The sequence below is a fragment of the Sus scrofa genome, chromosome 14 (genome assembly GCF_054392235.1).
Source record: "Sus scrofa isolate SSC_HxYL_T2T_F1_AM1 chromosome 14, Sscrofa_HxYL_maternal_Yorkshire_Landrace_v2.0, whole genome shotgun sequence".
NCBI lineage: Eukaryota > Metazoa > Chordata > Mammalia > Artiodactyla > Suidae > Sus > Sus scrofa.
This window is the reverse complement of record NC_139396.1, coordinates 49,475,675-49,503,563: the sequence shown is the minus strand read 5'-3', so window position 1 is coordinate 49,503,563 and position 27,889 is coordinate 49,475,675. Positions and strand designations below refer to the sequence as shown.

The window sequence follows — 27,889 nt, the reverse complement described above, 5'->3', positions numbered from 1 at the left end:
CCTTCATTTCTCTCCATCTGCATGGGTAGAAAGGTGTCCCTCTAAAAAGACGTGTTTGGAGTTCCCCTTGCGGCTCAGTGGGTTGAGAACTCAACATGGTATCTGTGAGGATGCTCAGTGGATTAAGGATCCGGTGTTGCCACAAGCTGCATAGGTTGCAGATGAGGCTGAGATCTGGTGTTGCTGTGGCTGTAGTATAGGCTGGCAGCTGCAGCTCCAAATCGAACCCTAGCCTGGGAACTTCCATATGCCTCAGGTGTAGCCATTTTAAAAAAAAGGGCAGGGGGAGTTCCGGTCATGGTACAGTGGAAACGAATCCCACTAGGAACCATGAGGGTTTGATCCCTGGCCTCGCTCAGTGGGTTAAGGATCTGGTATTGCCTTGAGCTATGGTGTAGGTCACAGACATGGCTGTGGCTGTGGTGTAAGCCAGCAGCTGCAGCTCCAATTAGACCCCTAGCCTGGGAACCTCCATATGCCATGGTGTGGCCCTAAAAAGCAAAAAAAAAACAAAAAACAAAAACAAAAACAAAAAAAAACTAGGAAGAATGTGTATATGTACATGTGACTGGGTCACCTTGGTGTACAGTAGAAAATTGACAGAACACTGTAAACCAGCTATAATGGAAACAATTAAAAATTATTTTTAAAATAATAATAAAAAAAATTAGGGAGTTCCCATTGTGGCTCAGTGATTAACAAATCCAGCTAGTATCCATGAGGACGTGGGTTCCATCTGGCCTCGATCAGTGTGTTGGGGATCTGGCATTGCCATGAGCTGTGGTGTGGGTCATAGATGCGGCTCGGATCCCACGTTGCTGTGGCTGTGGCGTAGGCCAGTGGCTACAGCTCCAATTGGACCCCTAGCCTGGGAACCTCCATATGCCAAAGGTTCGGCCCTAAAAAGATTTAAAAAAAAGAAAAAGGAATTGCTTTTGTTGAATTTAACAAATAACTTTGCATAAATATTGTATTAGTCGCCTAGGGCTGCCTTAACAAAATACCTCAAATTAGGTGGCTTCAAATAAGGAGATAATTCTCTGATAATTCTGGAATTGGAATTCTGCTAAAATCTGGAATCAAGGTATGGGCAGGGCCACAGTGACCTCCCATGTTCATTTCTTCTCTGTGTTATGTGTATTTAACCACAATTCTCAAATGTTTTTTATGGCCACGCCCTTGGCATATGGAAGTTCTTGGGCCAGGGATTGAATCTGAGTTGCAATTCCACCCTACACCACAGCTGTGGCAACACTGGATCCTTTAACCCACTTTGCCAGGCCTGGGTTCAAACCCAAACTTTCACAGCAACCCAGACTGCTGCCATCAGATTCTTAACCCACTGCACCACTGTGGCAAGTTCTGTGATTTCTTCTACTGGCTTGTTAGCACTTTTTTCATATGGAGGACATCAATTTTTTGCCTGACATAGGAATTGCAAATATATCTTGCAAGTTGGCTTGGCTTTTTTTTTTCTTCTTTCTAGGGCCCCACCCAAGGCATGTGGAAGTTCCCAGGCTAGGGGCCAAATTGGAGCTGTAGCCACCAGCCTACGCCACAGCCACAGCAACTTGAGATCCCAGCCGAATCTTCGACCTACACCACAACTCATGGCAACACCGGATCCTTAACCTACTAAGCAAAACCAGGGATCAAACCGGCATCCTCATGGATACCAGTCAGGTTCATAACCCGCTGAGCTACAATGGGAACCTCCTGGCTTGGCTTTCAATATTTTGCAAACGATGAAATTTTATTTTCTTGTGATCAGATTTTCTTTTGCTATGAATTCTTAGTTTTGTACTATATTCAGAAAAATCTCCCAAACCAAGAATTTTTTTAAAAATCAACATTCTCTTCCAGTGTCTTATAGGTGTTTCTGTTTTTAAATCTTGACTCTCTGGAATTAGTCTATTTTCAACAATGGAATAAGAAAGGAATCCAGTTATCTCAATGCAATGTATTTCCAACCCTTTCTCCATTGAATGGAGTGACCATCTTTGACATGCCAGTTCCATTATTGGTCTCTCTTTGGATTTCTCTCTATGACAATGCCCAACCTGGCCATTCCTTCTCTGGGCTAACTGGATCTAATATTCCACGTTTATGATTCATTACAGTATTTGATAAAGCTAATTTCCCCTCATTATTCTCCATTTTGAGAAATTTCCTAGAAATTCTCATGCATTCATTTTTTACGTACATTAGCACCGTTTTCTCAAATTCCCCCAAATTTCCTGTTGGTTATTTATCTAGAATTGCATTGGATTCTGGCTAAATTGAGGGAACTCTTGACATCTTTTCAAAATGAATTCTTCCTCTCTAAGAACAAATGCCATCTTGCCAATCATTCAAGCTTCCTCTTGTTTTTAATGGTAGAATTTTAATATTTTTAATATTATTTATGTCCTTCACCCTTCTTGAAAGTTCGCTGCCAAATATTTTATCATTACGATTGCTATTGTAAACTGGATCTTGTCCTCCATGATAGATAAATTTGTGTATTTATAGCCAAGTTCAAAGATTGATTCAGTAGGTTTGGGATGAAACTCCAAGAATTTCACATTGTCAATCCATGATCCAGGAGTTCCTGTTGTGGCTCAGCAGCTTAAGAACCTGACATGGTGTCTGTGAAGATGTGGGTTTGATTCCTGGCCTCGCTAAATGGATTAAGGATTTGGTGTGGTAGCAAGCTGCAGCATAGGTCACAGATGCGGCTCAGATCTGCTGTGGCTGTGGTGTGGGTTGGCAGCTTCAGCTCCGATTCAATCCCTAGCCCAGGAACTTCCATATGCCACCAGTGCAGCCATTAAAAAAAAGAAAAAAAAGAAAATAGAATAAAACAATAAAATGCTGCCTTAAGGAGTTCTCTTTTGTGGCGCAGCAGTTAATGAACCCAACTGGGATCCATGAGGATGCAAGTTCAATCCCTGGCCTCTCTCAGTGGGTTAAGGATCCACCGTTGCCATGAGCTGTGGCGTAAGTCACACATAAGGCTCTGGATCCTGTGTTGCTGTGGCTGTGGCATTGGCTGGCGGCTATAGCTCTGATTCAACCCCTAGCCTTGGAATCTCCATACGCTGTGGGTGCAGCTTTAAATTAGAAAAAAAAGGTCCTTAAAATAATAATAGTAAAAATCCATGATCCTGGAGTTCACGTTGTGGCACAGCGAAAATGAACCCAACTACTAGTAACCTTTAGGTTGCGGGTTCAATCCCTGGCCTTGCTCAGTGGGTTAAGGATCCAGCGTTGCCCTGAGCTGGGTAGGTCGCAGACAACGCTCGGATCCCTCATGTTTTTGGCCATGGCTAGGCCGGCAGCTGCAGTTCGTATTTGACCCCTAGCCTGGGAACCTCTGTATGCCATGGGTACAGACCTTAAAAAAAAAAATCCATGATCCAGCTTATCGTGATAGTCACTAAAACCTGAGAACCATTTTTATTCAACACCACAAATCTCAGATTGGAGAAAAATCTTGAGATGAGGCAGATTTCTTTTCTTCCTGTGCCACATCCACAGCTTTGCCATTTCTAAAAACTAAGAACTGAAATTAGAGGTTTGCTCCACACAGAACTAATAAAAGGAACTGCGTTCTTATTTCAGTGAAACAACATGCAATCCCTTAGATTCCTGTAGAACAGCCACTCAGACTCTGTGCTCAGAGCCAATGCTTTCTCCTTAAAGAAATCACCTTTCGGGGAGTTCCCATCGTGGCTCAGTGGTTAACGAACCTCACTAGCATCCATGAGGACACGGGTTCAATTCCTGGCCTCACTCAGTGGGTTAAGGATCTGGCATTGTGGTAAGCTGTGGTGTAGGTCGAAGACATGGCTCAGATCCTGAGTTGCTGTGGCTGTGGTGTAGGCCGGCAGCTACAGCTCTGATTGGACCCCTAGCCTGGGAACTTCCAAATGCTATGGGTACAGCCCTAAAAAGACAAAAAAAAAAAAAAAAAAAAAAGAACTCACTTTTCCAGAGTTCCCTGGTGGTCTCTTGGTTACGGCCCAGCTCTATAACCTCTGTGGCCGGGGTTCAATCCCTGGTCTTGAAAGTGAGAACCCACATCAGACCACTGCAGAATCCAAAAAAAAGAAGAAGAAGAAGAAGTCACCTTCCAAGGCAAGACCAAACCTTCATAAACTGATAAACCAAGTGAACAGAGGTCCCAGGAGCATGTGGGAAAATGCTTTGTTCCCAGGATGTGACCTGTGTTCTTCCATGATACAGGGTCTTTACAAATCACCCCACCCTCTGGGAGTTCCCATCATGGCACAGTGGTTAACAGACCCGACTAGGAACCATGAGATTGCGGGTTTGATCCCTGGTCTTGCTCAGTGGGTTAAGGATCCAGCATTGCCATGAGCTGTGGTGTAGGTTGCAAACGTGGCTCGGATCTGGCTTTGCTGTGGCTATGGCGTAGCTCCGATTGTTCCCCTAGCCTGGGAACCTCCTTGTGCCGTGGGTGCGGCCCTAGAAAAGACAAAAAACAACAAAAACAAAAATCACCCCACCCCAAATGTCCCATGTTACAAATGGGGGTGATGAGGTCCCAAGAGACCTGTTCCAGAGAAACCAAAGTCCATTTCACAGCATTTTTTTTCCTTTTTTTTTTTCTTTTAGGGCCGTACCTGCCGCATACGGATGTTCCCAGGCTAGGGGTTGAATCCGAGCTACAGGTGCTGTCCTACACCACAGCCACTGCCACGCCAGATCCGAGCCACATCTTCGACCTACACCACAGCTCATGGCAATGCCAGATCCTTAACCCACTGAGCAGGGCCAAGGATCAAACCTGCGTCCTCATGGATACTAGTAATGTTTGTTTCCGCTGAGTCACCAATGGGAACTCCAAGACTTTTTTTTTCCCCCAAAAAATGCTTTCAGGCTTGTGGTACCTTTAAAACATATCTCTCTTACAACAGAAATAGACAGAACATTATAAATCAACTATAATAGAAAAAATTAAAATCTTACCCCCCAAAAAACCATATCTGTGGAGTTCCCTGGTGGTCTAGTGGTTAGGATTCAGTGCTTCACCCCAGGTTCAATTCCTGGTCTGGAAACTGTGATCCCATGTCAAGTCGCTGCACATCATGGCCAAAAAGAAACTGTGAATTCTTTGACATTTCTCCATGAAAAGTGCATTAAAGGACAGAATCAACAGTGTGAAAAGGCAAAAAAGAAAAGGAAAAAAAAGAAAGAAAGAAAGAAATAGAGAGTTCCTGCTGTGGCTCAGTGGGTTAAAAACCTGACATGTGTCCGTGAGGATGCAAGTTCAGTCCCTGGCTTTGCTCAATGGATTAAGGATCTGGCATTGCCATGGCTGTGGCATTGGCCCACAGCTGCAGCTGTAATTCAACCCTGGGCCTGGAGAACTTCCATATGCCACAAGCGTGGCTGTAAAAAGAACAAAAAAAGAGTGAAAATGCAACCCACAGAATGGGAGAAAATATTTGCAAACTGTGTTATCTGATAAGGGCTATTATCAAAAATATATGAAGAGGAGTTCCCGTTGTGGCGCAGTGGTTAACGAATCCGACTAGGAACCATGAGGTTTCGGGTTCAATCCCTGCCCTTGCTCAGTGGGTTAACGATCCGGCATTGCCGTGAGCTGTAGTGTAGTCGCAGACGCGGCTTGGATCCTGCGTTGCTGTGGCTCTGGTGTAGGCTGGCAGCTACAGCTCTGATTCAACCCCTAGGCTGGGAACCTCCATATGCCTCGGGAGTGGCCCAAGAAATGGCAAAAAGACAAAAAAAAAAAAAAAAAAAGATGAAGCATATATAAAAATATATATATATATATATATATATATATATATATAAAGAGCTCTTACAACTCCACAACGAAAATAATCAAATACCCCAATTTAAAAATGGAAAAAGCGGAGTTCCCGTGGTGGCCCAGTGGTTAACAAATCTGACTGGGAACCATGAGGTTGCAGGTTCGATTTCTGCCCTTGCTCAGTGGGTTAATGATCCAGCGTTGCCGTGAGCTGTGGTTTAGGTCACAGACGCGGCTCGGATCCCGCGTAGCTGTGGCTCTGGCGTAGGCCAGTGGCTACAGCTCCGATTGGCCCCCTAGCCTGGGAACCTCCATATGCCGCAGGAGCGGCCCAAGAAATGGCAAAAAGACAAAAAAATTAAAAAATAAAAAATAAATAGAAATGGAAAAATCACTTGAATAGAAATTTCTACAAAGATGATATTCAAATAGCCAGCAAGCATATGAAAAGATTCTCAAACACCACTGGTCATCAGAGAAATGCAAATCAAAACCACAGTGATATATCACCTTACATCTCTTAGGATGGCTACTATCCAAAAAGATAGAAAATAAAGAGTGTTGGCAAGGATGTGGAGAAATTGGAAGCTTTGGGTACTATTAGTGGGAATGTAAAATGGTGCAGCCACTATGGAAACAGTTCCTCAAAAAAATTAAAATAGAACTACCATATGATCCAGCAACACTATATTTGCCCATCGTAGCACTATTATCTATGACAGCCACGAGGTGGGAGCAACCCAAGGGTCCACTGATGGATGGATAAACAAAATGTAATACCCATATACAATGGAATACTATTCAGCCTTAAAAATTAGAAAACCCTGTCATATGCTACAATATAGATAATTCTTGAGGCTATCATGTTAAGTGAAATATGGCAGTCACCAAAAAGACAAATACTGTGTGGTTCCACTTATACGAGATACTCAGAATAGTCAAACCCAGAGACAGAAAGTAGAATGCTAGCTGCTAGAGTCAGGGTAGGGGAGGATGGGGAGTTGTTATTTATTGACTTTCTGTTTTGCAAGATACAAAAGTTCTGGATATCTGGGAGTTCTCATCATGGCTCAGCAGAAACGAATCCAACTAGGAACCATGAGGTTGCGGGTTCGCTCAGTGGGTTAAGGATCCGACGTTGCCATGAGGTATGGTATAGGTCGAAGACTCGGCTTGGATCTGGTGTTGCTGTGGCTGTGGTGTAGGCCAGCAGCTGCAGCTCCAATTAGACCCCTAGTCCAGAAGCCTCCATATGCCACGGGTATGGCCCTAAATACCAAAAAAAAAAAAAAAAGTTCTGGATATCTGTTGTACAACAATGTGCAACTTAATACTACTGAACTGCCTACTTTAAAATGATTACGGAGTTCCTGGAGTTCCCGTCATGGCACAGTGGTTAACGAATCTGACTAGGAACCATGAGGTTGCGGGTTCGGTCCCTGCCCTTGCTCAGTGGGTTAAGGATCCAGCGTTGCTGTGAGCTGTGGTGTAGGTTGCAGACGCGGCTCGGATCCCGCGTTGCTGTGGCTCTGGTATAGGCCAGTGGCTACAGCTCCGATTGGACCCCTCTAGCCTGGGAATCTCCATATGCCGTGGGAGCAGCCCAAGAAATAGCAAAGAAAAAAAAAAAAAAAAAAAAGATTACGGAGTTTCTGCCATGGCACAGCGGGTTAAGAATCTGACTGCAGCAGCTCAGATCGCTGCAGAGTTGTGGGTTCAATCCTCATCCCAGCTCAGTGGGTTAAAGGATCTGGCATTGTAGCAATTGTGATGTAAATTGCAATTGTGGCTGGGTTTCAATCCCTGGCCTAGGAAGCACCATGGGCCACAGGTGAGGCCATTTTAAAAAAATGGTTAAGAGGGTATATTATATTTTATGTGTTTATTAACCACATTGGGGGAAAAAAAGCAAAAGCCAAAACAAAAAGCTAGAAACATTCTCTTCCCCCTTGAATGTGGGCAGCTGTCTCACTGCTCCGCCAATGTCCCCCCCTCCGCTGCCCCCAGGGTCAGAGCTGGCTCACTAGGACCCAATCCATATTCAAGCCCAAGAGAAGAACGAAAGAGACAATGGAGGACAACCTGGTTCTTTTTTAATAACGTGAACTTGAAGTTGTACCTTCTAGCTGTGCTTGATTCTAATGCAAAACGACAGAATTGATGCAGTGTTTACCTGGCCTTCATCGGCTGCTGGCTCTTGGAAACCAGCCACCATGCTGGGAGGAACCCCCGACCACATGAGGCTGCTCTGGGTAGTGTTCTGGCCCCTACTGAGGTCCCAGCCAAGTCCCAAAGCTGGATCAGTGAGTGAGGAAGCCTTCTGGATTCCTCCAGCCATTTCTCACCCCAAGCACAAAAAAGATCCCTGCAGCAACGGCCTTGCTGAGCCCACTCATCCCAGAACCACAGGAGATCATCATAACTGAGCATTGCTGTTTTCCACTGGTAAGGTCAGAATTGTTTACAAAGCAGCAATGTATAGTCAAGGCAATATTGTTGATTTTTTTTAAAATCATGTATATGTATTAAGCATCCTTCTCATTTTTTAAAAGATAATTAAAGCCGTATTGCTGGGTTTTTTATTTTTTGTTTGTCTTTTGTCTTTTAGGGCCGCACCCATAGCATATGGAGGTTCCCAGGCTAGGTGTCTAATTGGAGCTGTAGCCAGAGCCACAGCAACTCGGGATCCAAGCCATGTCTGCGACCTACACCATAGCTCACGGCAATGCTGGACCCTCAACCCACTGAGAGAGGCCAGGGATCGAACCTGCAACCTCATGGTTCCTAGTCGAATTCATTTCCACTGTGCCGCAGCGGAAATTCTGTATTGCTTTTAAAGTTTAAAGATTTCTGTAAAAGCTAAAAAGATTCGGAGTTCCCGTCATGGCGCAGTGGTTAACAAATCCGACTAGGAATCATGAGGTTTCGGGTTCAATCCCTGCCCTTGCTCAGTGGGTTAATGATCCGGCATTGCCGTGAGCTGTGGTGTAGGTCGCAGACATGGCTTGGATCCTGCGTTGCTGTGGCTGTGGTATAGGCTGGTAGCCACAGCTCCAATTAGACCCCTAGCCTGGGAACCTCCATATGCCACGGGAACAGCCCAAGAAATGGCAAAAAGACAAAAAAAAAAAAAAAAAAGCTAAAAAGATTCTAAATCATAGTTTTCCCCCCACGTATCCAAAGGAACAGCTTTCAGAATGTTTTCTGGATTGTGGAATACTTTATTTTTTAATTTTTAAAAAAATGTTTATGTACTTTTTTTGGCCACGTCCATGGCATGCAGATGTTCCTGGGCAAGGGTTCCTGGGCAAGGGACCCAAGCCACAGCAGTGGCAAAGCCAGATCCCACTGAAACACCAGGGGACTCCCTGATTGCGGCCTATTTTAAACATTCTTCAGAGAATAGAGAATAATATACCCAGCTCTGACTCTAACAAACATTTTTTTTTTTTTTTTTTTTGTCTTTTTGCCATTTCTTGGGCCACTCCCGAGGCATATGGAAGTTCCCGGGCTAGAGGTCGAATCGGAGCTGTAGCTGCCAGCCTACACCAGAGCCACAGCAACGCAGGATCCGAGCCGCGTCTGTGACCTACACCACAGCTCACGGCAACGCCGGAACCTTGACCCACTGAGCAAGGGCAGGGATCGAACCCGCAACCTCATGGTTCCTAGTCGGATTCGTTAACCACTGCGCCACGACGGGAACTCCTCTAACAAACATTAATATTACAACAGATTTGCTGTGCTTGTTTTTGTTTTTCTTTTTCTTTTTACTGCTGCACCTGTGGCATATGAAAATTCCGGGGCTAGGGGTCGTCAGAGTTGCAGCTGCTGGCCTATGCCACAGGCACAACAATGTGGGATTCTTAACCCACCAAGCAAAGCCAGGGATCCAACCTGCATCCTCACAGACACTATGTCAGGTTTTTAACATGCTGAGTCTCAGTGGGAACTCTGGTTTTCTTTTAATTTTCTTTCTTTCTTTCTTTCTTTCTTTCTTTCTTTCTTTCTTTCTTTCTTTCTTTCTTTTTTTTGTCTTTTCAGGCCCACCCCTGTGGCAAATGGAAGTTCCCAGGCTGGGGGTCAAATCAGAGCTGCAGCTGCCAGCCTATGCCACAGCCACAGCAACAAGGGATCCGAGCGACATCTGACCTACACCACAGCTCATGGCAACGCCAGATCCTTAACCCACTGAGGGAGACCAGGGATCAAACACGTATCCTTGTGGATCTTAGTCGGGTTTCTTACTGCTGAGCCTCAAGGGGAACTCTGGAACTCTGTTTTTTTTTAAGTATTTTTAAACATTTTTAATTTTGATTTTTAAAATATGCATAAAGGAGTTCCCTTGTGACTCAGCGGATTAAGGATCTGGCATTGTCATTTCAGCAGCTTGGGTTACTGCCGTGGCATGGGTTTGATCCCTGGCCTGGGAACTTCCACGTGGTACAAGTGTGGCCAAAAAAATAATAAATGAATTTAAAAAAAATTTTAAATGCATAAAATGTACCATCTTAACTACTTTTTTTTACTTCAGATCTGAGCCATATCTGTGACCTATGCCTCAGCTCTTGGCAATGCCAGGTTGTTAACCCACTGAGTGAGGCCAAGGATCAAACCTACATCCCCATGGATACTAGTGAGGGTTTTAACACGCTGAGCCACAGCAGGAACTCCTTAACCACTTTTAAGTGTATAGTTAAGGACAGTCACAGTAAGTACTGTGGTGCGAAGCCATCTCACCACGCCCCCTAGTGGCTGCTGTAGTTTGGGGGCAGCCTTGCAGAGAGCTGAGGCGCCAGGGCACAGCAGATGCAGCTTTCGGCTTAGGTTGTAAAACTTTTCACCAGGGCACTCTTCCACGTCCTAAAGCCCTCTCATCCTCATCCCTTGAGTGTTTGGGAGAAACCTATTCACTGGGGAGATCATAGACGGATTACCCTCCAGGCAACATTTAAAAATCTTCCCAAATGGGAGCCTCTATGACTGTTTTCTGTTTTTCCATGTATTTCCTAAACACTTTCCCGTGTCTTATCACGGGGGGTGTGTGTGTGTGTGTGTGTACACCATTTTAACCAGCTTCCAAGTGTACAGTTCCATGGCATTAAGCACATTCACATTGTCCTACCACCATCACCACCATCCATCTCCAGAACTTTTTCATCTTCCCCAACTGAGACGCTGTCTCCCTTAAACAACTCCCCATTCCCCTCTCCCAGCCCTGGGCAACTCCTATTCTATCTCTGTCTCCATGAATTTGACTCCTGTAGGGACCTCATATAACTGGAATCGTGCAGTATTTGTCTTTTTGTGACTGGCTGATCTCATTTAGCTTAAAATGCTCAAGATGTATCCATGTTGCGGCATGTGCCAACATTCCCAGGAGTTCCTGTTGTGGCACAGTGAAACAAATCTGACTAGTATCCATGAGGATACAGGTTCGATCCCTGGCTTCGATCAGTGGGTTAAGGATCTGGTGTTGCTGTGAGCTGTGGCGTAGGTCGCAGACACGGCTTGGATTCTGTGTTGCTGTGGCTGTGGCGTAGGCCTGAGCTCCAATTAGACCCCTACCTTGGGAACTTCCATATGCCACACATGCCCTAAAGAGCAAAAAAACAAACCAACAAACAAAAAATTCCCTTCCTTTTTAGATATGGTACATATAGACAATGGAATATTCCTCAGCCGTAAAGAGAAGGAACATCATAATGCCATTTGCAGCAACATGGATGGACATAGAGACGATCATACTAAGTGACATTAGGTCAGACAAATACAAATATCATATGAGATCACTAATAGGTGGAACAGAGTAAAAAATAATACAAAAGAACGTATTCACAAAACAGAAACAGACTCCAAGATTTTGAAACCAAATTTATGATCCAAAGGGGAAAGGTTGAGGGGAGGGATGGATTGGGAGGTTGGGATTGCCATACACACACTACTCTATATGGAATGGATGAGGAACAAGGACCTACTCCATGGCACAGGGAGATCCACTCAATACTCTGTAGGGATCCATATGCAAAAAGAATCTGAAAAAGAATGGATGTACATAAGTATATAACTGATTCACTCTGCTGTACACCTGAAACTAACACAACACTGCAAGTCAACTATGCGCCAATAAAGTTATTTTTAAATTCTCTTCATTTTTTTTTCTTTTTTTGTCTTTTGTCTTTTTAGGGCCGCACCACGGCATATGGAGGTTGCCAGGCTAGGGATCAAATGGGAGCTGTAGCTGCTGGCCTACACCACAGCCACAGCAACTCGGGTCCGAGCTGTGTCTGCAGCCTACACCACAGCTCGAGGCAACACCAGATCCTTAACCCACTGAGCAAGGCCAGGGATCAAACCCACATCCTCATGCGTATTAGTTGTGTTGGTTAACCACTGAGCCACAATGGGCACTCCCTAAATTCCCCTCCTTTTTATGGCCGAAAAATATCCTCATATATGGATAGGCCACATTTTGTTTACCCATTCATTCGCTGATAGATGTTTGCATTGTTTCCACATATGGGGCTATTGGCATAGTGCTGCTTTGACATGGGTGTACCATAACTTACACGGTTTTAAAGTCAACAGTTCTGTGTATCTGCTGCTCCGGAGGAGAAGGACCAGGTGACAGCCCCTTAACAGTTCAGCTAAATGGACAAGCTGTACCTGATGACAGAGTCTCTTATGAGAAACATCATACTTTTTTTTTGGCGGGGGGGTCATGTGTTAGTTCCTGGGCCAGGGATCAAACCCACACCACAGTAGTGACAAGGCCAGATTCTTAACCCACAAAGGAACTCCTTTTGGTGGTTGGAGGGAACCATACCTTTTGTTAAGTGACAGCCAGGCCCTTTTACAGTTTGTTGTAGCTTTGGGCATTTCATATCCAATTTTGCCTTTCCCTCTGGGTCCACCACAGCTAATAATTAGCAGCACACAGTTCAACACCAATGATGGGTGAGGCAATCAGTATAAACAGTGGACGCCGTCGTGGAGGACAAAGTCCCCATCTAAGATATGAAGGACTTGGAGAAATGTTTTCCATGTCGAAAGTGATTTTGTCGGTGGAAAAATGAATGCCATCCTAATTATGTTAGGAGAAACGTCAAATAATTTTTAAATTAAAGCTATTATAAGATACCACTATTCACCTAGCAGAGAAGCAAAGATCAAAGTTTGAGAAGCCCCTGTGCTGGCCAGGGTGTGGGGAAACAGGAATTATTGACTATTGTTGGCAGAGTGTAAATTTGTATAACCTCGCTGGAGGGGGACGTGGCAAAGTCTGTCTAAATTTAAATTACATAGAAAACGAACTTGTGTTTACCAAAGGGGATAGCGGTGGGGGGAAGGGGTAAATTAAGAGTTTGGGATTAACATATATGCACTATTATACACTAATATACTATTATATAGTAATAATATTATACTATTACTATTATATATAAAATAGATAACCAAAAAGGACCTACCATATAGCACAGGGAAATCGACTCAATATTCTGTAATAACTTGGGAAAAGAATCTGAAAAAGAATGGATATATATATATATATATATGTATAAATGAACTAATTTGCTGTACACTGGAAATTAACACAACTTTGTAAATCAACTATACTCCAATATAAAATAAAAATACCAAAAATTAGGAGTTCCTGTTGTGGCGCAGCAGAAATGAATCCAACCAGTAACCATGAGGTCTTGGGTTTGATCCCTGGCCTCCCTCAGTGGGTTAAGGATCCGGTGTTGCCATGAGCTGTGGTAGGTCACAGATGCGGCTCGTGTCCTGCGTTGCTGTGGCTGTGGTGTAGGCTGGCAGCTGTAGCTCAGATTCATCCCCTAACCTGGGAACCTCCATATGCCTCGGGTGCAAGCACCCCCCAAAAAAAATTAAAAATTAGAAAATAGGAGTTCCCATTGTGTCTCGGCAACAATGAACCCAACTAGTATCTGTGAGGACGCAGGATTGATCCTTGGCCTCACTCTGAAGGTTAAGGATCCAGCACTGCTGTGAGCTGTGATGTAGGTGGCAAATGCAGCTCTGATCTGGTGTCACTGTGGTGTAGGCCTGCAGCTACAGCTCAGATTCAACCCCTAGCTTGGGAACTTCCTTATGCTTTAGGTGCAGCCCTAAAAAGACCAAAAACAAAAAAATTAAAAATACGGAGTTTCCTGCTGTTTAGGACTCTGTTTTCACCACTGCAGCTTGGTTTCAACCCCTGGTCTGGGAACTGAGACCCCACATCAAAAGCCGCTGCCAAAAAATTTTTCTGCAGTTTCAACAACAAAATGAATGAGCATGCAACCCAGTTCTGACCAGTAAGGGCAAGTCTGTTTCAGAGGCTTCTGGGAAAGATTTTCTTGCTTCTAACAAGAGTCTCAGGAAAGACATGTCAACTACTCTTCCTCTAGACATTGTCAGGTCTATAATGGGACGTCTGGAACTGCTCAGCCATCTCACTGACAACCTGATTTTTTTAAAAAGACCACATAGGGAGTTCCCTGGTGGCTCAGCAGGTTAAGGATCCCGCATTGTCACTGCAGCAGCTCAGGTCATTGCTGTGGTGTGGGTTCAATCCCTGGCCCCAGAACTTCTGTATGCCACAAATGGGGGGGACACACATAGAGGAGGCCAGAGCCCTAGCTCTGAATGTCTTGTTATAAAGATAATATATTGTCCTATGGTTTAGTCCAGTTGCTTGAGTTTTCTATTACTGGAAGCATACATAAAGCTTTGATAAAATGGATACTTACATTTGCTACTGTACTGCACAAAGAAATCTACTCAATACTCTTTGATAGCCTATATGGGAAAAGAATATGAACAAATAGATATATATGTATGTAAAACTGATTCACTTTGCTGTACACCTGAAACTAACACAATATTGTAAGTCAACTATACGTCAATAAAATTTCTCGAGAGCACAAATTGCTTTGCCAATCATAACCGCCTGGGGGCGCTGCAGGCTTCATGGCTAAACCAAAGTCTGTCCCACTAGCTCCGTCTTCCAGCAGAGAGAGAGCACTGCACACTAAGGCTGACATGCTTTAATGAAAAAGCACTTGGTCAATTTTTAAATATCTCTGCAAGAACATTTATAATAACTTGAGGTGGATTTTGTTGTACTTTCAGACAAAACATAAAAAGGAATATTACTTTTTTTTTTTTGTCTTTTTGCCATTTCTTGGGCCACTCCCGTGGCACATGGAGGTTCCCAGGCTAGGGGTCCAATTGGAGCCGTAGCCACCAGCCTACGCCAGAGCCACAGCAATGCAGGATCTGAGCCACGTCTGCAACCTACACCACAGCTCACAGCAACGCCAGATCATTAACCCACTGAGCAAGGGCAGGGACCGAACCTTCAACCTCATGGTTCCTAGTCAGATTCGTTAACCACCGTGCCACGATGGGAACTCCGGAATATTACTTTAAATAAACACGAGCCTTGCATTTTTCTTCTGGTCTAGTCAAGACACACAATCACATCTATATAAACGAATCCTTACATTATTAACTAGTGTAAAATCAAACTTAGGGGTGCTTTAAGATTTAACAATCAGGGGCGTTCTCATCATGGCTCAGCGGGTTAAGAACCCAGCTAGTATCCATGAGGATGCGGGCTCAATCCCTGGCCTCACTCAGTGGGTTAAAGGATCCAGCATTATATGGTAGGCTGTGGTGTAGGCTGGCAATTGACCCCTAGCCTGGGAACTTCCATATGCTGGAGGTGTGGCCCTTAAAAAAAAGAAAGAAAAAAAGGAGTTCCTGTCGTGGTGCAGTGGTTAATGAATCCGACTAGGAACCACGAGGTTGCGGGTTGGACCCCTGCCCTTGCTCATTGGGTTAATGATCCGGCATTGCCATGAGCTGTGGTATAGGTTGCAGACACGGCTTGGATCCTGCGTTGCTGTGGCTCTGGTGTAGGCCAGGGCTACAGCCCCGATTAGACCCCTGGGCTGGGAACCTCTATATGCCGTGGGAGCGGCCCAAGAAATGGCAAAAAGACAAAAAAAAAGAAAGAAAGAAAAAAGAAAAAAAAAGAACTCATGGATGGTAGAAACACTTCTCATTATCATATCACTATTGTTCCTGACATGCTTGTATTTGTTGGATGGAAGGTCCTGTAAATGTTCACTAGGTATTGTGTTCACCAGGGCTCTTGAGGTTTTCTTTATTCTTGAGAAAATACATAGAAATTATTTTCCCTTTATATGAAATGAAAAGATGTTAGAACTGTCAGAACTATAAAAGATATAAAGTGAAAAACATGGTGTAAGACAGACTGCAAATCAGTATGCTATCTTTCCTGTAAAGGAGAATTAATAATTAGTAGTTCCTTTTATATGCATAGAGAAACTGAAAGTACATACCAGGAGAGGTGGAGAACCAGGTGTATGGAGACAAAATGGAAGACTTTTCACTACATACTGCTTTAAACTTATGTATCTGAAACTCATGAAGGTATTATCTACTCAAAAATTTTTAAATAGGAAAGTTTCGGAGTTCCTGTCGTAGCAAAGCGGAAACAAATCCAACTAGGAACCATGAGGTTGCAGGTTCGATCCCTGGCCTCGCTCAGTGGGTTAAGGATCCAGCCTTGCCGTGAGCTGTGGTCTAGGTCGCAGACAAGGCTCGAGGATCATTTGGCATGGCTGTGGCTGTGGCGTAGGCCAGCAGCTGTAGCTCCGATTAGTCCCCTAGCCTGAGAACCTCCACATGGCACCGGTGCAAGGCCCCTAAAAAAAAAAAAAAAGTTCCTGTGTGCAGCGGGTCAAGGATCCAACATTGCCACAACTGTGGCTGAGTCTCCAACTGCCGCTCGGGCTTAATACCTGGCCAGGGAACTTCCACATGTTGCAGGTATGGCCAAAATAGTAATAATTAAAAATTGGAAAATATGACACAATGACCACCTTTTTTGGCCATCCCTTGGTAGAGGGAATTCCAAGGACAGGGATGGAAACTGCGTCCCAGTGCATCAGAGACGCTGCGAATCCCATGGCACCACAGCTGGAACTCCTAAGGCTGATTATTTTTAATAATCACCAAGAACCATATTCTTTTCTTTTTCTTCTTTTCAGAGCCGCACCTTCGGCATATGAAAGTTCCCAGGCTAGGAGTCCAATCAGAACTGTAGCTGCTGCTGACCTACGCCACAGCCACAGTAGTGCCAGATCTGAGCCAGTTGCAACACGAACTCCCTCCAAGAACCTTATTGAATAGAAATCTTGTATTTCTACACTGTCCTTTCAAAATATTAGTATATGCAAGATGTGTGTATATGAACATAATTTACAGCAGCATCACAACAGCAAAAATCTAGAAACATGTTGGTAGACAGGTTAAGTCAGTCAAAAGACATCTATACAATGGGAATACTAGCTAGAATATTAAAAAGAATGGAGTATCTTGATACGCTGGACTGGGGAAATCCTGCGATTACTTAGTTAAGGAGTTCCGGTGGTGGCTCAGCAGAAAGGAATCTGACTAGCATCAGTGAAGATGCCAGATCCATCCCTGGCTTCACTCAGTGGGTTATGGATCCGGCGTTGCCCTGTGCTGTGGTGTGGTGTAGGTCACAGACTCGCCTTGGATCTGGCATTGCTATGGCTGTGGCATAGGCTGGTGGCTACAGCTCCGATTCAGCCCCTAGCCTGGGAACTTCCATATGCCAAATGCGGCTCTAAAAAGACCAAAAACAGCAACAAAAACAAATTAACCATGAAAAAAAAATCCATTGACTTAGAAATGTTGCAAAACCTGTCCTGCAGAGTAGTCATTTCCAAAATGCTATTAAAGTTTTTTCCCTGTTCTATGACCACTCATTTCTAACAAACACCAAAATGACTAACCAAAAAGAAAAAAAAAAAAAAAAAAAACTCACAACTCAGTGACTGGACTTGTGATTGCAGGTGCTGGTGAAGCCCAGAAATTCTTGTAACCCCTTTTTTTCTTCTTAAGAGTCACACCCGCAGCACATGAAAGGTTAGAATTGAAATCAGAGCTGTAGCCACTGACCAATGCCACAACCACACCAGATCTGAGCCACAACCATGACCTACACCTCAGCTTGCAGCAACTCCAGATCCCTGAGGACAAAGATCAAACCACATCTGCATAGATACCAGTTGGGTTTTTTTTTTTTTTTTTTTTTTTTTTTTTTGGAGGCTCCCAGGGTAGGGGTGGAATCAGAGCTAGAGCTGCCAGCCTAAACCACAGCCACAGCAATGACAGATCCAAACCCCATCTGCAGCCTACCCAAGAGCCTTAACCCACAAGGATCAAACCTGCAGCCTCTTGGTTCCCAGTTGGATTTGTTTCCACACCAGGACAGGAACTCCACTAGTGGGGTCCTTAACCCGCTGAGCCACAACAGGAACTTCATTGACCTTAATGTTGATTTACATGGATGAATTATGAAAATTCAGTGAACTATACACATAACCATGTCAACATGAAAAACGGATTTGCCTAGACTTAGGGATTTCTCAAATAGTATTTTCTAGTAGTGATTGCTAAAACTAAGACTTCTCAATTTTATCTGTTTTAGCACTGGTAGAGAAGTGGTTGGGGGGAGAAATTGGAGGAATGCTCTTCAAGGAAATCAATCCATAATTTCAAGTTCTTTTTTATTTTTTTTTGGCTTTTTGCTATCTCTTGGGCCGTTCCCGTGGCACATGGAGGTTCCCAGGCTAGGGGTCTAATTGGAGCCGTAGCCACCAGCCTACACCAGAGCCACAGCAACGCAGGATCTGAGCCACGTCTGCAACCTACACCACAGCTCACGGCAACGCCGGATCCTTAAGCCACTGAGCAAGGGCAGGGACCGAACCTGCAACCTCATGGTTCCTAGTCAGATTCGTTAACCACTGCGCCACGACGGGAACTCCCATTATTTCAAGTTCTTTAATGAGCCTCTAATTGCAGGCCACTGAGAGCTAATTCCTTCTATTAAACTAGCTTCTCTTTGGTTCTAGTTATGACAAAAACACTGACCAAGTCATTAGGTAAAGTCACTACTGTGTAAGACCAACAGCCATTTGCTTCACTGGCCATCACTTTATTTATAACAAATCCTCATCCAGTCATAATAAAAGAATCTTGACAATTTCAGCAACAGTTAAGAGCCAATAATCTTCTCTACTAATACTTAAAACTTTCTAATGTAATGCCTAATGAGACTTTTCTAATAACAAATGCCAGAGCCTTTCTTTCAAAAATGGTCAAATGACTTTCCAGACAGTTCAAAGTGAATTTAAATAGATTTACATACTAACCCTGATTCTTCCATAGGTTCCCATCACTCCCACCCTCTTTTTGATTCTTTCTCCTGGCTGGTACTGCAGAAACTTCCCCTTCTCAGATACTACATCCAGTATTTACAAGTAAATCTACATAGAAGAGTACATATGAATAATTCTGCAACCTCTTACTAGTCTGGGTTTTATTTATACTCACCCACTACAGTTCTACATTAAAACCATCTTTTACTGACATTTCTTACCTCCTGTTTACCACAGATTATGTAGCAGACTGAAAACACTTGATCTCTTATACCCAACCCGACCTAAAAAAAAAAATCCTCCTTAGACACTTAAAAATAAATCACACTATTTTGGAATGCAACAACTTTATTGAAAGAAAAGTGCAATGAAATTTGTTGAAAGCTTAAAAGGGAGAACTTAGAAACCTCCCCTCAAGCGCAGGACCAAGTGCAGGGTGGACTCCTTCTGGATGTTGTAGTCAGACAGGGTGCGCCCATCTTCCAGCTGCTTCCCGGCAAAGATCAGCCTCTGCTGGTCTGGGGGGATGCCTTCCTTGTCTTGGATCTTCGCCTTGACATTCTCGATGGTGTCGCTGGGCTCCACTTCCAGGGTGATGGTCTTACCAGTCAAGGTCTTCACGAAGATCTGCATCCCACCTCTGAGGCGGAGGACCAGGTGCAGGGTGGACTCCTTCTGGATGTTGTAGTCAGACAGGGTGCGCCCATCTTCCAGCTGCTTCCCGGCAAAGATCAGCCTCTGCTGGTCTGGGGGGATGCCTTCCTTGTCTTGGATCTTCGCCTTGACATTCTCGATGGTGTCGCTGGGCTCCACTTCCAGGGTGATGGTCTTACCAGTCAAGGTCTTCACGAAGATCTGCATCCCACCTCTGAGGCGGAGGACCAGGTGCAGGGTGGACTCCTTCTGGATGTTGTAGTCAGACAGGGTGCGCCCATCTTCCAGCTGCTTCCCGGCAAAGATCAGCCTCTGCTGGTCTGGGGGGATGCCTTCCTTGTCTTGGATCTTCGCCTTGACGTTCTCGATGGTGTCGCTGGGCTCCACTTCCAGGGTGATGGTCTTACCAGTCAAGGTCTTCACGAAGATCTGCATCCCACCTCTGAGGCGGAGGACCAGGTGCAGGGTGGACTCCTTCTGGATGTTGTAGTCAGACAGGGTGCGCCCATCTTCCAGCTGCTTCCCGGCAAAGATCAGCCTCTGCTGGTCTGGGGGGATGCCTTCCTTGTCCTGGATCTTCGCCTTGACGTTCTCGATGGTGTCGCTGGGCTCCACTTCCAGGGTGATGGTCTTACCAGTCAAGGTCTTCACGAAGATCTGCATCCCACCTCTGAGGCGGAGGACCAGGTGCAGGGTGGACTCCTTCTGGATGTTGTAGTCAGACAGGGTGCGCCCATCTTCCAGCTGCTTCCCGGCAAAGATCAGCCTCTGCTGGTCTGGGGGGATGCCTTCCTTGTCTTGGATCTTCGCCTTGACGTTCTCGATGGTGTCGCTGGGCTCCACTTCCAGGGTGATGGTCTTACCAGTCAAGGTCTTCACGAAGATCTGCATCCCACCTCTGAGGCGGAGGACCAGGTGCAGGGTGGACTCCTTCTGGATGTTGTAGTCAGACAGGGTGCGCCCATCTTCCAGCTGCTTCCCGGCAAAGATCAGCCTCTGCTGGTCTGGGGGGATGCCTTCCTTGTCCTGGATCTTCGCCTTGACGTTCTCGATGGTGTCGCTGGGCTCCACTTCCAGGGTGATGGTCTTACCAGTCAAGGTCTTCACGAAGATCTGCATCCCACCTCTGAGGCGGAGGACCAGGTGCAGGGTGGACTCCTTCTGGATGTTGTAGTCAGACAGGGTGCGCCCATCTTCCAGCTGCTTCCCGGCAAAGATCAGCCTCTGCTGGTCTGGGGGGATGCCTTCCTTGTCCTGGATCTTCGCCTTGACGTTCTCGATGGTGTCGCTGGGCTCCACTTCCAGGGTGATGGTCTTACCAGTCAAGGTCTTCACAAAGATCTGCATCCCACCTCTGAGGCGGAGGACCAGGTGCAGGGTGGACTCCTTCTGGATGTTGTAGTCAGACAGGGTGCGCCCATCTTCCAGCTGCTTCCCGGCAAAGATCAGCCTCTGCTGGTCTGGGGGGATGCCTTCCTTGTCCTGGATCTTCGCCTTGACGTTCTCGATGGTGTCGCTGGGCTCCACTTCCAGGGTGATGGTCTTACCAGTCAAGGTCTTCACGAAGATCTGCATCCCACCTCTGAGGCGGAGGACCAGGTGCAGGGTGGACTCCTTCTGGATGTTGTAGTCAGACAGGGTGCGCCCATCTTCCAGCTGCTTCCCGGCAAAGATCAGCCTCTGCTGGTCTGGGGGGATGCCTTCCTTGTCCTGGATCTTCGCCTTGACGTTCTCGATGGTGTCGCTGGGCTCCACTTCCAGGGTGATGGTCTTACCAGTCAAGGTCTTCACGAAGATCTGCATCCCACCTCTGAGGCGGAGGACCAGGTGCAGGGTGGACTCCTTCTGGATGTTGTAGTCAGACAGGGTGCGCCCATCTTCCAGCTGCTTCCCGGCAAAGATCAGCCTCTGCTGGTCTGGGGGGATGCCTTCCTTGTCCTGGATCTTCGCCTTGACATTCTCGATGGTGTCGCTGGGCTCCACTTCCAGGGTGATGGTCTTACCAGTCAAGGTCTTCACGAAGATCTGCATCCCACCTCTGAGGCGGAGGACCAGGTGCAGGGTGGACTCCTTCTGGATGTTGTAGTCAGACAGAGTGCGCCCATCTTCCAGCTGCTTCCCGGCAAAGATCAGCCTCTGCTGGTCTGGGGGGATGCCTTCCTTGTCCTGGATCTTCGCCTTGACGTTCTCGATGGTGTCGCTGGGCTCCACTTCCAGGGTGATGGTCTTACCAGTCAAGGTCTTCACGAAGATCTGCATCCCACCTCTGAGGCGGAGGACCAGGTGCAGGGTGGACTCCTTCTGGATGTTGTAGTCAGACAGGGTGCGCCCATCTTCCAGCTGCTTCCCGGCAAAGATCAGCCTCTGCTGGTCTGGGGGGATGCCCTCTTTTTCTTGAATCTTCCCCTTGACATTCTCAATGGTGTCACTGGGCTCCACTTCCAGGGTGATGGTCTTACCAGTCAAGGTCTTTACAAAGATCTGCATTGTCTGTTACAACACAAAAACAACAGGAAAAAAAAAAGCCCAAAGTTCAGCAAGAAATTCACAGGCCAATATATACCCAGTGCTAAATAATTCATTATCACTTTGTAGTAGCCAAATAACTGACGTGCCTAAAAACCTCACAGGCTTGACAATTAACCTCAAATCCAACGTCTCAGGCGTTTAAGAAAGCAAAACATGGAAACCTGACCCAGGTAAATTCGCGGACCTACTTATCCTCCCCCTCAATGGATGTCTGTCCTCTGTCAACACGGCAGCGTTTACCCCAGGCCCAAACCCTGTGTCCCCAAACTACTAAACATCTTCCTACACACATAGCGGCAGGTGGCCCCACCCTAGGCTATGAGCCCACAAAAAGGGGTGAGGCCTCGTCACGGTCGTGGATCGCAAGTCCCCTGCCCCAGAAGCGTTCAGGCCAACTCAGCGGCACCAGCAGTTAGTGTCCCTTCACAGGGACGGAAAACCGAAGTTCTCGCCGCGCGCCAGCCAGCCAGTCGAGCCGGAAAGCAATGACCTAGCATTCGATCCCCGAAACACTGCACAACCCCGTTCCACAAACGGCCGGGCCCCGCCATCAATGGAAGCCTCCGCGCCTCTCGTTTCCGTTTCACCCAGTGCTCCTCGCCCGCCCCCAATTTCTCTCTCCCACCTCAGAGCCCGCTTCAGAGGCCGGCTTCTCCCACAGAGAGATTGGGAACGGCCGCCATTTTGCTCTAGGTGGCCGTTCGTCTTAAGGCTATTCCGCACGAGGGCCCCGGGTGACTAAGCAGCTCGGCTGCCCTTCCGCCGCGGCGGGCAAGCAGACCTCCCGCACCCACCCCCGCAGCCGCAAGACCCCCGGACGTCCGCCTCACCAGGTGGCAGTGGCAACAGCGGTCACAGAAGAAACGCAGGCAAACTCCCGGCCTCCACGAAACTGCCTGCGCCACACCCGGTGCTTCCTTATATAGCCATCGGTAGCACCGCCCCAGTAGATTCCTCCGCAGAAACGCCGAGAAGGGACTACTTTTCGCGGCCCTTCCTGCCCTCTGAAGAGAGAAGCAGTCCCCCCAGAATCTTCTAATTTCACTCCTAGAATGCTTTCCTGTGAAGACTCGAACACTGGGGCTGATTTTGGGGGGGGGGGGACGAGGCCTTAGTCCTGAGCGGCCGAGCGGAGGGATCAGCGTGTTCGCTGAACACTGCGTCCGCGGACAGGGCCGGTACTCGGCTGGTTGGGGGGGGTGTGGGGGAGGTGCCGCGGAAGGTGCGAAAACCCGACACGGAGTCCTCTGAGCGTCCGGAGGGGGCTGTCCCCGCTGCCGGTCCCCGGCGCCCCCTCCCCTCAACCAGGAAGGCTCGCCTTTCCTGAGACCCGCCCTCGGCTAACAGGGGTCCCGCCGAGCGCCTCACGATGAATCGGGGTCCCGCTCCCCTGGCCCGAGTTCCGCCGTGCCCCTCCCCCCAACCCCTCTTCCCCGCCAGCGAAACCGTGGGGTCTTTATTCTGGGTCTCCCATAGGTAACGATAGTGTTTCTGTTTCCATAAACTTCCCCTCACCCCCAGTGGGTCGCGAGGACTTCCCGGGGGGTCTAGTCACCCCAACTGTGGCGGCCGAACCCATCCCCCTGCGGGCGGGCACCGGGACAAGAGGAATGACTCGACAAATCTCGGGGCCGGGCCTCAAGCCCGCCTCAGGAGGGTCGTCAGGACCTGCAGGAATTTTCTCACAACGCAGGAGTGAAAAATAAGTGTCCAAAGGAGAAATGCCTGTGACAAGTTCACATTGAATTTTGAAAAGTAAAAGCAAAAATTCCACACAGCTGTGAAACACTCCTTGCGCTGGACCTGAAAGCTGACAGAACTTTGCGGATTGCTCTTCGGCCTTCCTGTTTTGTTCCCGATTATGAGCAAGAAGGCATCAGAATTTCACTTCTGCTGCCATTTGAACTCAGAAATCAGAAATCAAATCTATTTAAACCCACGTTTTCTTTTTTTCTTTTTTTTAATTTTATTTTTTAATGAAGTTTTTTATTGTAGTTGATTTATAATGTCAATTTCTGCTTTACAGCAAAATGATAGTCATGCATATATATACATTTCCTTTCTTATCGCTGAGCCTGAGATTTTTAAAAGGACACTAATTGTAAGTTCTGTATAGTCCTGGTGGAAAAAAGACCCCAAGTATGAAATTTAAATCTATAGACAAATTCCATTTGGATAAAAGAAAAAGATCACCAGTCAGATCTTTTTCATTTTGATATTTTATTTTGTGATCTCTGTGTCATTTCTCCAGCATATTTTTTCCTTTTTTCAAAAAGCATACTTAAATTTTTTTCCAAAGGCATATTTTAAAAATGTTTTAAAATATATGAACGTGATGAAAACTTAAAACAGGTTTTCTATAGTTTATAATGAAAAACCTCCCTCATGCACTCAATTCCCTAGCCACTGTTCTTTCTAGACTCTTCTAGAAATATTCTCTATTTCTATAAATGTGGGGAGGGTGTTTTTAATTTTTACCCTTGAAGCTTTCAATAAATATATAGAAAAAGAGAGAACCGACTAAAAAATACCCTGCTATTAGGAAAAGACTACATTCCTGTTGGAATTATAAACATTATGTTATTTAAATACTGTACTTAAAATGAGAATAAAAACAAAACTATGTTTTCTTTGGCAACCTGTGTCTGTAGGTATTTATGGGAAAGGTCTAAGCAGTATTCAAAACAGACTTTAACTCCTATCGTTTTAAACATTTTCAAAGAGAATGAATTCATTACCAAGAAATGTAAATGAATAATAAAAATAAAATGTCATTTTTCAGTTTAGCAGGAGACCTCAGTGACTTCCAGTAGAGATTTCTGTGAGGGATATTTCTAAATTTCTGAAAAGAGGGTTTAAAGGAACAGAACATCAAAGCTCTGTATAAGGTTTCCTTCTTGAATTCCAGAAAGAAGTTTTCAGAGGAACAAAAAGCTGAGGTTCTTTCTCAGGTGACTAGGCCTGGCTTCAAACCACACCCTGTTTTCTTTTGGCTGTTCTTTCACTGCAGGTCTTATGATTCATGTTGTTTAAAGGCTGAGTCACGAGCTTTGTGACATAGCTTTTTTTTCAAGAGTCCAAAAACTACAGAGAAAAACAGACCTGATTTCAGAGGCAAGGGAAGGTGAAAAGGAGAAAGAGGGGGAGAGGGGGAAGAAGAAAGGCTCCAAGGGTGAGGACTGGGTCCCAGGGCTATCTCCAAAGAGAAAACAATATTCTTAGGCGCTAACAACACTGATGTTGTCTCTAGCAGGAAAATTCTCTACTAGAGAATTTTGGTCTCTAAGTCCAACAGTGGGTTTTGTTGAAGCAAATAGAAATAAACATTTGTCCAAGGGCACTGAAGTGAAAGGGAGGAGGGGGAAGTAAACTCTCAGGGAGGTAGATGCTGTTTCTCTAGAGCAGTGGTTCTCAACCAGGAGCGACTTGGTCCCTTGGTGGACACTTGGCAGTATCTGGAGACATTTTTGCTTGTCACAGCTGTGGTGTTGGGGTTGAGGTGTGCCGCTAAAATCTAGTGGTAGAGGCCAGGGATGTTACTAAACATCCTGCAGTGGCCAGTCCCCCACAAAAACAGAATTACCCAGCCCCCAAAGTCAGCAATGCAATGGGTTGACAAATTCTGCTCTACGGAGGATTTTTGTTGTTTTTGTTAGAGCTGCTTTTCTGTTTGCTGAGAAGGGCTCCCAAAGTCTAAATGTCCCACTTGGATTCGGGGATCGTGTACCAAGTCACGTTCCTACAACCTAAAATCCCTTGACCTAGAATGCAATGTGCTAGAATATGCCAGAAGCAGGATGAGTCATTGGATCCATTTTCAGTTCCTTCCACCCACTGATCCATCCTTTGCAGGTGCCCCAGAAGGGATGGCTTCAGAGCTGGCACCAATGGAAGAGTGACAGAGGCCCAGCAACACGGCAGGATTGGCGGGCAGGCAAGAGCACGTGATGGGCTGAGCTCACAAAGGGCCTGGGTGTTGGGCTGTTGGGGATTGGACTGGAGCCTACCTGTCTGCCTTTCCTCCTTTCCCCAAAGGATTCAGCTCTCCTGAAGGTCACCACCTTGTATGGGACTTAACTCAGCGTCATGAGAGTGTCTACGTAGTGACCAGCAAACATTTTCTTTCCAAGAGAAAGGGTGAAATCTGAGAGCTGGACGGGAAAGGTTTGACTTGCGTCATCATCAGTTATATAACCATAAAAGGGAATCTGCAGCTTAGGAGAGAAAAAATAAAAAGAAGCCCTAGGGACTCTACTCTGTCCGTTTTCCTGCTTACATTTATGTATTTGCATTCTGTGGCAGAACACAAACTGCTCCAGCTTAAAAATAACCCATCTTATCCCCCCGCCAGTCAGGAAGTCAGATTCAGTTCCAGTACCCAAATTTGCCTAACTTAGAAACACTAAGAAATTTTTTAACTCACTGGGGTTTTGTTTTGTTTTTTAATTTGCTGTTTTTAAATTGTGGCAAAATACACATAAAAATGTATCATCTTAACTATTTTTAAGTGTACAGCTCAGTGGCATTAATTATATTGTAGGGGAGGAAAAATAATTTTCCTTTTGGGAATCCTTCTTTTAGCTGAGACCCCTGTAATGAAAGACAGATTAGCAAGAGAAACAAAACAAAAGAAAACAAAAACAATAGTTTAGTAATATGCACACCTTGTGTATATATGGGAGCTACCCTCTGGGGGAAAATGTGTCACTTAAAAAAAAGGCTTTAGAATTTAGGCTTAAATACCATCTTAATAGGAAATTCTCTTAAAGGGAGAGTAAATAATTTTTACTGAGAAAATAGAAGAATAGATGGAGACAAGATAGTTGATGACAAAGTTTGGTGTCAAAGTTTGTCTCTCCTGTTTTAAGAGCCAATCTTCCCTGGTTGGTGAAAACTCCCTTGAGTTTCTTTTGCAAAATCTGTCTGGGCAGATTAGGGGAGTTGAGTGAAAGCCTCACTCTGCATTTGCTGCTTTTCAAGTGACTACACCTCAAAACAATATCAAATTGGGGTATTTGGGTGTCCATCACTGCCATCTGTGTCCACTCTTCGGCTTGCTAGACTGAAATTTTGTACGCATTAAACACTAACTACCCCCACCCCCAGCCCTGGGCAACCACCATTCTATTTTCTGTCTCTATGAATTTGACAAGTTTTTGGTACCTCATATAATGAGTTTTGTTAGTTTGTTTTTTAACTATGAAATAAAATCTAATTATTGAAAACATGTTTTCCAAAGATTCATGACATCTTTTCTAGAAAGTTCTGTCTCCCAGGACAAGCCTTGTTATTTGTTCTGTATGGTATTTTTTTTTTTTTTTTGTCATTGTGCTATCAGAAATACTGAATTATAAGACACAAAGTAAAACAGAAGCACATGATTCATGTTAGGCCTGGTAACTTTAGAATATTTTGTTCTTTTAACACCTTGTTGACATTTAGGGAGAAATAACCTTTACAGAAGTTCCTTACAAAAAAGGAGCTGTCACCAGTGCTCTAGTACCCACTGGTGAATCGTTTCATGAATTTCAGTCCCCCCCCCAAAAAAAAAAGCTGTGTAGAGTCAGATCCCTCTGGCTCTAAGCTGAGATGGTCTTTTTTTTCTTGGCAGTGGTGTATGGAAGTTTAAAAGTACCTG

General features: G+C 45.5%; 1 protein-coding gene and 1 long non-coding RNA gene across 5 annotated transcripts; both read right to left on the bottom strand.

Moving 5' to 3' along the window:
* Window positions 1–11,643: 11,643 nt before the first annotated feature.
* LOC146396534 (uncharacterized) lies at window positions 11,644–12,450 on the bottom strand. The gene is made up of 2 exons (XR_014827384.1): window positions 12,352–12,450; window positions 11,644–11,817 (listed from the first exon to the last, which is right to left on the bottom strand). It is a non-coding gene; the product is annotated as an uncharacterized LOC146396534 (long non-coding RNA).
* Window positions 12,451–18,793: 6,343 nt separating this feature from the next.
* Window positions 18,794–26,314, bottom strand: UBC (ubiquitin C). 4 transcript variants are annotated; one of them, NM_001444820.1, is given in 3 exon segments: window positions 18,794–22,212; window positions 23,082–23,334; window positions 26,259–26,314. In NM_001444820.1, a coding segment is annotated over 1 exon segment (2,742 nt). In that variant the 5' UTR covers window positions 22,210–22,212; window positions 23,082–23,334; window positions 26,259–26,314; the 3' UTR covers window positions 18,794–19,467.
* Window positions 26,315–27,889: the final 1,575 nt, after the last annotated feature.

Excerpts from the sequence above, each read along its gene's own strand:
- UBC (XM_021074018.2), bottom strand. The coding sequence starts at position 22,209 with ATGCAGATCTTTGTAAAGACCTTGACTGGTAAGACCATCACCCTGGAA.